The sequence below is a fragment of the Vidua chalybeata genome, chromosome 2 (assembly GCF_026979565.1).
Source record: "Vidua chalybeata isolate OUT-0048 chromosome 2, bVidCha1 merged haplotype, whole genome shotgun sequence".
NCBI lineage: Eukaryota > Metazoa > Chordata > Aves > Passeriformes > Viduidae > Vidua > Vidua chalybeata.
Window position 1 is genome coordinate 29345807 of NC_071531.1, and position 13258 is coordinate 29359064.

The 13258-nt window shown below is 39.5% G+C and overlaps 1 protein-coding gene across 1 annotated transcript in view; it reads right to left on the bottom strand.

Annotated features, from left to right (window-relative positions):
• Nucleotides 1-13258, bottom strand: part of SLC9A2 (solute carrier family 9 member A2) — a 33966-nt gene that overhangs the window by 19747 nt on the left and 961 nt on the right. The window contains exons 2-3 of the mRNA XM_053936391.1: nt 8005-8468; nt 2575-2825 (exon numbers count right to left, since the gene is read on the bottom strand). Coding sequence (XP_053792366.1) covers nt 2575-2825; nt 8005-8468 — 715 coding nt within the window. The remainder of the gene's footprint in view (nt 1-2574; nt 2826-8004; nt 8469-13258) is intronic.

A 13258-nucleotide genomic window follows, 5' to 3' on the forward strand; every position in this document is an offset into this window, starting at 1 on the left:
GTTACAGTAGAAACTCTTTCTTCTTCTTCTGAAGAGGATTTTCTCACTGCAGCTCACAGGGACATGGCTCAGTCCCTTCACTGTTTCAGCCAGGTAACCTGGTGCAGGGGTTATACACGGACATTTCAAGAATCATTTATCCTTAGAATGAGTACACAAACTTATCAGAAGAGAGACAAGTGCCTTTCATTCCCTTCTATTCCTCAGCCAGTGAATTCCTGCTTGCCCAGGAATGAGGCAATCTGTCTAAGTATCTTATTTATTTGGTAACACTGTACGTTCCTGCTCATGTCCTTCCCCTGAAGTATGGTACAGCATGTAACCACAAGGTCTCACTGAGTATCTTTATAAACCTGGTTATGAAAGAAGTGGGAATCAGTAGTTTAACAGACTCGTGTGGATATGGGTGAAAAAGGGGAGACCAGGCAATTATTCCTCAGAGGCTGAACTGTAAATGGCCACAGAAGCAAGCAGTAAATAATCTCGGTTGTAAGGGACATTCCAAGGTCATTTGCTCCAACTACCTGCTCAAAGAGGGCTGACTTTTAAATCAGACCCAAGCAATCCTTACATGAGTCAGTTGCTGCAAAAAGTGACAGGGAACTCTGGTTAACACTGGTGTGTGTTTTTGCACTGCGACACAGAGCAAATTACTTTCTGTAGTTCAAAGGCAAAAGAAATGTGACAAGAACAGGGCAGATTTACTCCAAGGGGATGCAGAAATTGGCTGTCATCAGCACTGCTGGGAGGGGACAAGCTTTATGGCTTTATGGCTTATAGCAGCTGAGACCCTACATGGCAGCAGAGAGCCCTCCTGTCTCAGCTGGGATGTTACAGCTGTACACAGTTCTGTCAGCTATTATAAAGCATGCTTAGAGACAAAAACAGACAGAACGTTTTAAAGATAACTCATTTTCTACTGTGCTGTTTGAGGGTGAAAATACTTTGTGTTTCCTCTTCTGTTCTGCACCCATTCAGGGGCCACTGCACAAACGAAAATGAACAGGTTGTTAGTGCTGTGGGAAGCACTGGTGTGCTGGTGGCAGGCACTGGCATGTGGTGGGTCCCCTGACCCACCAGCAGATCCACCACACCCTATCCATTGTGTTCTGGATGCAGCAGGTCCAAATCAGTATTTTCATAAACACTGCCTCAATTTTTTCCATGTACAGTTTAGCCACATGTTTTTGGTTTAGAAACCCTTTAAGTATTTGATCATAGGATGTCAAGGACATTTGGCTTAAGAGGTGGAGGAAACTAGAAACCACACAAATGCTATGAATAGAAGCTATGGAAAGAGATGGCACATTTATGAACTCGGTCAAAGTGGATGCATATGTTGCTTTATTTAGGCTCATATCAGAGAAAGAAACCCATGTAATCTTTAGCTCTTTACTTACATTAAAGTTCCAACCCTTGTTGTTTCATGGTATATTCCTATTTTTATACTACTGAAATCATCACCCATAAGTTTCTTTGTAAATTGCTTCCCAGCCCCAGAAAACCTTATACTGGCATGCCTATGATAGTAAACCTATCTTCACTTGCCTAAAAGATAATAATCACGTGAGGTATTATCGAGTATTAGTGACACTCAGCAGTAATATCTGAGATTACAAAAAAAACTCTGCTCCTCATGCCTGAATGACTCGTATTTGCCACTAGAAAAACAAAAAGTCATTAAACAAAGTTGACTTTAAAAATATTACTTGGAACCAGAGCAAAACATTTAATTATATCAAATGTCATAAAGGCTCTTTTTAATGTTGAAGACCTTACAGTGAAAACAGAGTGAAGAGAGAGACTGTGCTCTTTTTTTACTGAAGACAAGGAGTGGAAAACCAGAAGTGAAAATATTTCTATCTGTTGGAAGTGGGAAGAAAAATATTATTTTATACATCATGATGTATACAGAGAACATTGTAACACACAGGCACACGTATCAAGATACTAAGCAATAGGATTATATTACCATTGGACTGCAAACTTTACATTCACCCAATCCTTATTGTGCCTGTAATCCAGCAGAAGTTTGCCTTAATGATATATACTTTGTCTTCATTGAATGGTATTTACTGGCTGCTCACATGACTAACTGTTAAACACAGTTTCACAATATATTGGCATCGAAAGTGAAGGCAGCTCATGAAGTTCCCTACTACCACTGCCACTCCCTCCTTGCCACCATTGCCCCTACATCATCATGGGCCACTCCACACCCATGCCCTTATGACTAGTTGAAGGGTCACACTAGGACACAGGTCACCAAAGTGACCTGGGTTAAAAAATAAGCCCACTGAAAATACAAGCGAATATTTTTAACTTGGAACATTTCAAAGACACAGCTTATGATGTGATGCCATGAGCAGTTTTAGTTACACAGCTGGTGTGGTGGCAAGCTGAGAGAATGGGGCGGAAGCGGGAGGGAAAAGGCCGGAAATCCTCAAGCCAGCAACTCTGCCATGCACTGTGGAGCAATGCCACATGGCAAGGTTTGCAAAAGCTGATCCTCTCTCCAATTTCCTTTGGCATTCTTACTTGGATGATATGATTACTGAAGTTTGGGGTACTTACGCCATGATGCCCGAGAGATGAAACATTTCGGCTGTTATGTATGACAAGTAACTGTACAGGAAGACAAAGAGTGGCTCAATCACTCGGATTTTATGGGTGAAACGGGTGGTAAAGGCTGCTACAAATCCCAAAAGGATTCCAATCAATACTCCACCGATCCCCACTATAAAGAAGTTAGCAATCCCAGCGAATATGTCAATAACCTTAATTGTGCGCATCTGGCAGAAAGACTTGAACAAATTGTACAGGACCTATGAGGAAAAAGAAAGCACATTATCTTTTTGAACTATTCTTAATTTCCTTTCATGTCATTATGCTCCTATGCTTAAATGTTGATCTTTGAATTTCTCTATCTACCTTGAATTTGCTTTTTGGATACGCTGTTATTTATATCTGGCATATTATTTGTCATCCATATACACCAGAGAGATACAAAAGACAGATAATTACTCCCACTTTTGCAAATGGGACAGATTTCTTAACCCGTGCTGCTCTGGGGGCCAATAGCATAAATCTAGCTAATTCTTCTTTAAAATAATTTATTTACAGAGCTCCTAACGTACATTTCAGATTTTCCCCAGACTAAAAGAAATAAAACAGAAGGAGAAAAAAAGAACTAGTCTCATAACCAATGAAAAATCAGGTTATTTTCAAATCTGTTTGATCTACATGACACTGAGAGGTAGAGTACTGAACTAGACCACAGATTCATCTAAACTGCTGGGGTAGGAGGGGATTGTAGAGGCAGCTGGGGATCAACAGTGACCACCTCAAGGAGTAAAAGAAACATGGTATTTATTAAGTCAGTGTTCTTTCTCAAAATTCTTGACCATTAGGAATCCAGTGGTTTAAAGACTGTTCAAAATATTGAGCATTTCTAGAGATTTGGATTTTGTTGCCATTAAAAACCTGTTGCCATGTGTTTGCCCAGTTTAATTTTCAAAGCCTTTTTAACCATCCTCAAAAACAAACTAGGTCAATGAGATTATTATATTTTCTTAGCCAGAGACCCTTTTTGTTTTATACAGGAAACAGAACAATCTAAAGGCCACATTTCTCTAATATTCAGTGTTTTAGTTTCTCCAAAACAGAAACTAACAGAATCAGTTACTCTTAAAGAAACTTTAAAGGGTTGTCCCATCTGCAGAACCACTTGAGAGATTTAACCATTCCCTGGTGTTGCATGTATGCTCCCAGCCTTGCAGTACCAGGGTGGCTACCCTGTCCCTTGTACAGAGCTAACTTTGGTCACAGGCACCTGTTTATCACAGTGGGTTCACAGACTAAACCAGTGTAGACCAGTCATCTTAGACAGCTTGCAGGAGTTAAATCTCTGCTTTCTTTCTAGACTTCTTAGTACACCTAACAGGTTTCTCTATCAGGAATGCTATTTGAGATCACAATGTTTTATCAGTACTTGCATTGTGCCAACAAAGTAGGTGTTTGAGTAGTGGCTGTGGAAGGATTTTTCATGTTTGCAGTCTTGTTCTCTCTCACAGGACAGAACATAAGCTATTCGGACCTTCTTAGTCAAAACTGGGTAAGTCTTACAGAACTAAAAGTTTAATGCAAAGACGTGGCTTATTATGGGTCCCTTGGGCTAAGTGAAAGGAAAGAAATGAAACAGAAAAGAGAAAATATATTCCAGAGCAAGCATGAAAATAGAAGGCTAAATCAAACCTAGAATGGTCACCAGCAATTTCATTACAAAGCAGCAAATACAATAAGAGCAGGATCATGAACTATTTATTAGATAACAATGATGCTCTCAGGATGAGTCCACTTGGGAGAAGTGTCCTTTTTCATCTGCACAAACCCTTTGTGCAGACTGCCAGCCTTTTTTCCCCATTCCTTGTTACTATGTACTGTGCACAACAGGAAAGCAATGTCATAGTTTTTCCACCTGTTTTGAATTGCAGACCTTATGGATTTGCATGGAGAGAAGTATACCAGAATTAAACCTAGGAGTGCCTTTGCTGCTCACTTTACAAGGACCTCTCATTCCACACACTCCCAGGACTCCATTAATCACAGACTGAAGAATACTGTTGACTCTGAGTCACTCATTGAAACTTGGGACAATCCCAGAGTTCTGTTTTTCTCTAAGACACCTACAGAATTGGACCTGGCAGAATATTCTCTTGTACAGATTAGAGAAGATGAATATTCTATTTAATTGGAGTTTTAAATAGTATTTTTTATATTTTAAAAAGTAATTATATAAATATATACAAGGCTAGTCTCTAAAGTAAGAGAACTGCAAGGTCCTTGTAAAGAAACAGAGAATTCTGATCTATCCAAGCCTTTCCATAATGTCACTTTACAGCAAAGTATTCACCCTGCAAATAGAATGGAGTCTGCTACTCCACATGGAGACATCCTCATAAATCTCAAGTCTAATGCCATAAATTATTTGAAAGAAGAAAAGCAATTTTCTCCTTTGTACCTCAGCCATGGTTAAAGCAGCAGCTACAACTATGGAACGTCATAAACAGTATTTTAACCTCTTTCCTATTAGTTTTTATTTACACTGTTGCAAATGAGATCAAAATCAGGTTCACTTCCTTTTTACTCTACAGCAGTTCAGTTTTACTGAGATTTCTCTAAACTTCCAGGTGCATCAAACACCAATTCCAGTCACATTTTTAATGCATCTGGTATGAGAACAGGGCGGCTTTTCATTTACTCAATAGCCTTCAGCTGAGCTCACTGAAGGTCACACCAAGCAATATTAGTCACTGATCACTTTTTAATCTTGTCTCAGAGTATCTCTGAAACACTAATTGCTTATTTTCATCAGTTCTCAGTTATTAAGTTTTTAATTCTAAAATTACTTTAGAGCACTATAAAATAATGTTGTCAGCAGATGCAGAGTACAAAGTACTGCTGTAATGTTTTCTAACATGGAAATAATATTATTATAATGACACTGACTCCTTTCTGATTTTAAGTCCAAAATTGGAGTTTGAACTGCTAACACTCAGCTGTGATCTTATAATTTATTATCACCTTGCTTGTTATGTCTGACTCAGTTTCTTGGTAAAGCACCAACTCTGACCAAGAATCCAATTGTCAAACAATGTCCTCTGCCAAATTCAAGTTCCCAAATTCCACCAGTGGGGGAAAAAGAACATTCAAATGCACAGACATATCACAAAAAGTATTATGCATGGAAGACAACCTGAAAAATGCAGCTTCTGAGAAAACACACCTTTCTTTGTGTACAAAATGAAGGTGTGGGAGCATGTTCTCTGGAAAGGAAAGCATAGATGACACAGCTATTCTAATAAAAACACATTTAATAAAGCCACTGTGTTTTGCATAGCCCCTTTTTTTTTTTGATATTGCAGTGGCCATAGGAATTAGACAGCTCCCATGGATGGCCAACCTGCATTCAATTCCCTTCTTACTTCTTCCCCACATCCCACTGCAGTCCCCTGCCAGGACAGGTGGGACTCAAGGGCTCTAGAAGATGAAAGCTGAAAGGTTCTGAGCTCTGCTGGATGCTGGTCTTGTCAGCTCCCCATAGAACAGGGACAGAGGAAGGGAGAGTACAAAGCACCACCTCCTCCAAGCACAGGGCTGAGTAGCCTGGCAAGGGCTGCTCCAGCAGCATCTGCTGTGGGCAGGGAAGGTAAGGTCCTCTAAGGGCAGCCCCAGGAATCTGTGCGACGGCCTGGGTCACATTTTAGGTATAATCACATGATTGCAGGTGTGCAAAAACATAACAAGGAACCATTAGCAGACCAATTCTGTGCATGTGGAAACAACTTGATCTCTGTCCAAGTGCTACCTTTAAGCGATAGGAAGTAAGACCAAAGGTACTCTACATGCCTTTCACTCCTTCATAAATATATGTAAGGCCAGTGCATTACTGGATTGTCCCTACTGACTCCTCAGATTATCCTTTCTCTGTTAGGGCATCTGGGAGGCAGGCCATAAGGAAACCTCCAGAGAAGGCAATAATGATGCCTACAGGAAAGCTACACATTAAGTTGCCATGCCAGCCCCTATAAAAATGGTGGTTTAGAGAAATTTGCCTTTTGGAAATAACACATATGAATATGCCAGTGATCAGGATGCAGAGTTTTCCTAGCAAAACATGCTGTATTAACTGCTGCCCCAGTGCCTGACTTTGTCATTGAGAAAAGTGATTTTGGTTGGAAAAATCCACCAAACAACACGCTTTAAATAAGCAGATCCTTTTCCTCCAGGGAAAAAAAAAAAAAATGTATGAATAGACATCCATCGCACAAGTGGCCACTAGAGTGACTAGAGACAGACCCAGCCATGGCTGAACTGCTAAACCTTTTGAAACTCAGTATGTACACCCATTTATTTATAGGACTGGCTTAAACTACCAGTTTAGCATTGGCAGGCAGTTCTAATTGCAAGCTATTGAGAAAAGCTAGGTTTTAAGGTAAGCCTGTAAGAGGAGATGTGATTCAGCTGACTGGATAGCAACAGATTCAGGTAAAGCACGCAGTGTAAGTGAAAAAATAATATAGTATTCCCACAGACACACAAGAATTTATCAATATCAAGGCTCAGAACAAATTATGACATATACCTGCGTTAAGCAGGTGAGGGAAAGTCCATGAAAAGGGAAAAACACGTAAGGCAAAGTCCAAGAAAAGGGGAAAACAGGACACTTTTGCATAGAATGGGACTGGAATAAGAAGCCAGGGACAGAAACAAGAAAGTGCAGACCCAATTCATGAATCTTTCTGATCCTTCCAGCATATGACAAACTGTACTTCTATGTTTCAGAAAACAGAAAGCATGCTAGGACATGGTTGGCATGGGCAGGAACAAATGGGAGTAATGCCTCAGACAGTGTCATCAGGTACAAATGAGGGACACCGAGAGGGATAATGGAATTTGCAGATTGCTGTCCTCAGGTCAGCACCACAACCCCAATTCAGCTAGTTAATGATTAGAAATTACTGCCTCCAGATGGCTGTCTTATCTCATCTGTAGCCTGGGATACGTATATTGGTGGTTTCAAGGCAGTTCCAAGTGGATGGGAATATGCAAGAAGTTAACCAGCAAGGTCCTGTGCCATCTCCATAATTTGCCATCCTCCCCACTGGGACACCCCACACTGGCCTTTTCCCTTTCCTGTCCAGCAACATTTCTGCAGGTGAGGAAAACCTACAGTTTCAGATTACAGAAGTAACAGAATTGCAAAGATTTAGAAATTAGAGTGATCAGTAGTAAAATCCCTACAGTAAATATGCTACTATTACTCTCAAGCAGTAAGATTACTGTGATTTCTAAATCTAAAGTTTAAAGAATTAGACACACTAGCACTCCTTGACTTCCATCTAGCAGCAAATTGTAATAACCAGATACAAAGAGATACAACAGAGTGGCATGTAAACAATCATTCATCATTTTTATCAATTAATCATTTATCAAGTAACTTACCACAGTTATAGCATCATTCAGCAAAGACTCTCCAAACACCAGGATATAAAGCTGCTCATTGACATGGATATTTTCAAAGACGGCTAGCACCGCCACAGGATCCACAGCTGAAATGAGGCTGCCAAAGAGCAAATTCTGCAGCAAAGTGATGTCAGTCAAACCAAATGCACTGATCTGGCAAATTCCATACAGGGAAATTCCAATGCCGATGGCATTCCAGAGTGTGCCCACCACAGCATACCAGAATATGGTACCAAAGTTCTCAAAGAACAGACGAGTTGGCATAAAATATCCAGCGTCGAGTACAATAGGTGGTAACAGATACAAGAAAAACACATCACTGTTCATTACAGGTGGGGACTTCTCCTCTGCTCCAAAAATAATCCCACCAAGAAGCAATCCAACCAGAATAAGGAGACAGCTTTCAGGTACTATTGAGGGCAACTTGTGATAGAGATGAAAGCCTTCAAAGGAAATTCAAACACAAGAAAGGGAAATGGTTACTTGTACAGAATCCATAAGATTATTCTGGATTCTGTTCTTGTCATTTCTATACTAAACAAACAGCAATTGTAGGGTAATTTCATTTTAATTGCAAAGACTGAACTGGACATCCACAATGGGTCAAGGCAAATATGCTGGCTACATAGTTAATTCAATTGATTTGGTGGAGAGACAAATTAATAGCTAGACATTCCACTTAACAGCTAGGCTGGATGGAGCAACTGTGTGCAAGGGTTCTCTCTGTGAAACTGTGTTTTTTTTGGTTTTTTTTTTAAATGTGGAATCCTCCAGAAATGCAACCCAAACACTTCTCTAGGGTAAATTACATCTAGATAGAGGAAAAAAAAATCATACTAACCACTGCTTCCTCTCTGGACAGCTTCACAAAGGAGTTTAAAGAGTGCTTTAATTTCATTTTTACTCTTAGAGTCTCAAAGCCAGTGAGGAAAACTAGCACATGACCTCTACCCAGTCACCCATGATCACTTCCCCTACCACCAGAAGGAATCATTTAGAGATACAATTATTATTTTTAGTGGGGCCTCCAAATTAATTTCACAAGAATCAACATATTTTCCATAAAGTTACAGTAAGTTGTATCCTGTATTATTACATTCATTCTTCTGTATCATATGAATTGTACTAGAGTCAGGATTCTCTCATAAAAATCTGTGCAAAGTACTGAAGAAATTAATTTTAAAAGGTTCTGAATGAGGACTTAGTGGTTGAATGTTACTTAGCCTTCTAAAACTCTCAAAGCCATGCAGTTTTGATTTAAAGATTCCAATTACTTGTAGAGGTTGGCTGTTGTAAGGATAATTCTCAGAAGGAATGGGAAAAGTTTTGAAGGAACTTACTCTGGCCAATCTAATGGAATGATCAACCTTATGCACCAAGGTCACATTCCAGGTCCCAGCGATGCCAATCTTTTCCGAACTCCTCCTTATCTATATTTGGCCCACATAATTATATAGAAATTGATCCACACCCACAAGATCCCACAATCCCTGCCTAACTAAAAAGCATTTAAATTATTTTAAATGAGAGCTGCACAGAAACATTGGGTGTGGTAATAACGGGCGTCTATTTCAGTAAAACTATTTCAGTAAAAATCACACCTGTAGTCGAAACAGTTAAGTTACCACAAACTTGGTATAGTTTACAACCAGTTTCCCAGTTTCAGGGTTATGTATCTTGTAACACCTATTTTGTTAACTCTCCTTTCACCATGGATTTTTTTCCAGTTAAAAGAAAGCCTGAACTTATAATTAGGAAAAACAAATGGTTAAGAAGGAGCAAGAGGAAAGTTGTTTTAGTCTATGGACTTTTTACTTATATATTCTGTAACTATTAAAGCTATTTTTAAAAGCAAGCAGCTCAAGCTGCATTTTTTTTTCCTTTTTGAATGAACACAGACTGCTTTAAATAATTAGAAACACAGCCTATGTGACTCATTAGAAGGACTGCCAAATTCATTGCCATTCTTCAAAACCAGAATCACCAATGTCCTATATTAGCAGAACAGGTAATGATCCTGGAAAAATCAAGAATTTGCAGTTGGAGGCTTGACTCTTCACCTTTCAGCTGCTTACATATAAACATTTTATAATTCATCTTGGTTTCTGCAGTGGCAGAAATACAATTCCAATACAATGATCAGGAAGTTTCCCCTGAGTAAGTAGGTTTTGCCAAAAGTTTTTTTTAAACTCTTCAAAAGTAAATTTTAAATCATTTCCTGAATAAAAATTCAAGAGAAAGGAAATTTTGTAACTGCAGCTTTTGACAAAAACAAAAAAAATTACCAACCAGTTGTAATACAATGGCAGTGAAATGTCTACTGTGAATAAAAAAAATTAAAATCTTTTCTTCCTTCTTTACAAATCAATCTGGAAAGTTCATAGCCTCAGAGATTTGGGATTCCACCCCATTCTTAAAGATAAAAGAAAGCCTCCCACTAAGTTAAATATGCTATTTATTAATGTCAACAGCATCAAAACTCCTGGAAGACTTTCTGCCTACATGAAAAGTATTCAAGGGTGATTAGGGACAGGCTGTGGTTCTTGATTTGAAGGTAGAGAGCTAGAATTTAGAGTCATGTGCATGTCAAGTCAATAGCAGATGCCTTGCCCAACGAGGGACATTTTCCCTGCTCTGATGGATTCACAGCCATAGGGTCAGGATCACCCTGGGAGCAGATCCCCTGCAGTACTGGAATACTCAGACTTTCATGCTGAATGCAAGACTACAGCTACTTTCTTCTCCTCTGACCCTGTCCTTGGGCTTCAGGTTACGCAGTGACTCAGTTTCAACAGCATGGAAGATGTTTATTGAGTAAGCATCCTCCATATATCATGGCAAAAATGGCAGTAGGATACTTATCTGAAGTCAAGTTCAGTATGTTTCAAGATAAAAGTCCTTAGAATCCCAGTTTCCTTCTTTTTTGGAGTGAATTCCAGTGCTTTCTGATGCTGGAAATGCCACTGAGTACCTCTGAACAGCTTAAACCTTCTTTCAGGAGAGCAGGTTTGGAAGGGTATCAACTCAATTGCCAGAAGAAACACTTCTCATTGTGCATTTGTGATTGAATATAGAAATAACGGGAATGTGGATCGGTTACACAATATTTTATAGGTTTAGTAGCATAAAAATTAAGCAAAACTGGGGACCATGTAGACTAGTCTCACTGGTTAGAGACTCCAGTATACTCAGGTCCCATCTAATAGACTCATGGAGTCCATCAGCATGTAAGTAAAACACCTCTGGTATCAATACACAAAACAAGAAATAAGTAGAGGTATTAATAAGATAATTCAATTCAAGGCAGTTTATTAGATTTTGAATTGTGATCATATCCTATACAGGAATAAAAAGCACCATGTCCTTCTGAAAATGTACCTTGTCAAAACATTTAAGTTCTGCTTGACAACCACTTTCTTATGCTGCCTCTCGTGCTCCCTCTAAACCAAGCTTACAGTGACATGATCACAGGCAGGATCAGACAAACCTTTCAGGTAAGTTCCCTATAAAAATTAGCAAATGCTGGAACATTTCAGCTCTGCAGAAACTGCACTTCTGTGAAAACATATTTGTTAAAATATACATAACCAGGTGCTGCAGTTGAGTATTCTTTGGGATCTTTCACACACTGAGAGAGCTGTTGTTACCCAGTACCCTATCTACTGAGCTCCTCACAGCTGAAAAGACCTTAGGGATCTGTTCATAAAGGTTTGATACTCGGCAGTGCCAAGTGTAAGCATTCAGTGCCTAGCCCCAGAAAGGAATTTGTGATGCCAGATTAAGCACCGAAGTTTCCTGGGCAGTGCGGGAGTCTCGAGGTGGATTTCACCCTGCCTGGCATGGCAGGGGCAAGATGCCTGTGCTGCCCAGTGGGAAATGATGAAGAGAGGAATGCTTCAGAGAGCCTCGTCTCTTAGAAGGCCCCTCTTAGGGCTGCAGGCAGTGAGATGGGTTTGGAAACCCATCTCCATCCTTTTGAATCAAGCCACATGGCTCATTCCTAGTAACCAGCATGGCAGAGCATCATTTAGGTATCTTGGTCGTTCAAAACTGCCTATCTGGGCTACCTTCAATAGAAAAGAAGGCATAAACCAGTGAAAATTTGATGTGGAATGTGACTTAGGAGCAATGGGATCCTGATCTGGGAAGGTTTACCTGATGCACTCACTGGATAAGGAAGCACAGACAGAGCTCCAGGAGCAAGAACTGGATGTTCCTAATTCCAGTCCTGGAGTCAGGGCGCCTGCAGATAGGTGTGGTGAAGCTGAGCACTGCCACACCTAGGGCCACTCCTGGATCTGGCCCTCATTGCTCCGCGCACACGCACTGACAACAGCATGCCCTAGATTAGCCACACTTGCTTTCATATGGTGTAACTGAAAGGATTTTAAAATTACATGTGTTTTTCTTCACCTATGCTGTTTGCTTGCTTATTTACTAGAATTAGACTGGAAAATTAGGGCAGTCAGGCAACTTTTTTTTTTTTTTAGATTTTAGATGCCTATGCACTAGCAAAATACCATGATAGTCAGAATGTATAGTTTTACAATAGTTATACATTATTGTGTCTGTATGTGTACTTACATGTTTCAAATGGCTTCCCTTTTAATAAACACCTTTAATAAAACAGAAACTTTTTCAATAGTTTTAGCTTATACAAGAGTTTTTGCTTTATCTAAACTCAGAAGCCAGAGCAATTTTAAGTAAACAGATGAAATTCTCTACCAAACTTCCTATTTCCTGGTTATTACAGTTTACAAAAATGTGAGTGTATCATATTTGAACTGTGTCCTGATTCTGCCAACACCTAAATGCATACTTAAGACTAAGCATGCACCTTTAATGCATTAAGACATGTGCATCAGGATGCATGCCTGCTTAATGGCTGCATCACATTATTTCTGCAGCAAGTAATGGTAGCACACCAAGTTACTTGGATCAAGGATGAGGCCCCCAACTACAATGCTAGACATGGCAGGAGGTGAGTACAAATTTTTGTTTTTCCAGAATCCTAATTAACTGATCACTAACCAAATTGTGACATAGTGCAATTAAATGTCACAAGCAGAGATTAAAAGTTTTAACTTTGATAGAAATGTTTTATCAGAATGACTCTGATGGTATTTTTATGATAATTTGTGCTGCAAAGTCAGAGTTCTGAATGAAACAACTGTAGTGTGGGTAAACTTACTTATTTTGTTCCCAGAACTTTATTCTTTACATTATCTTCTAG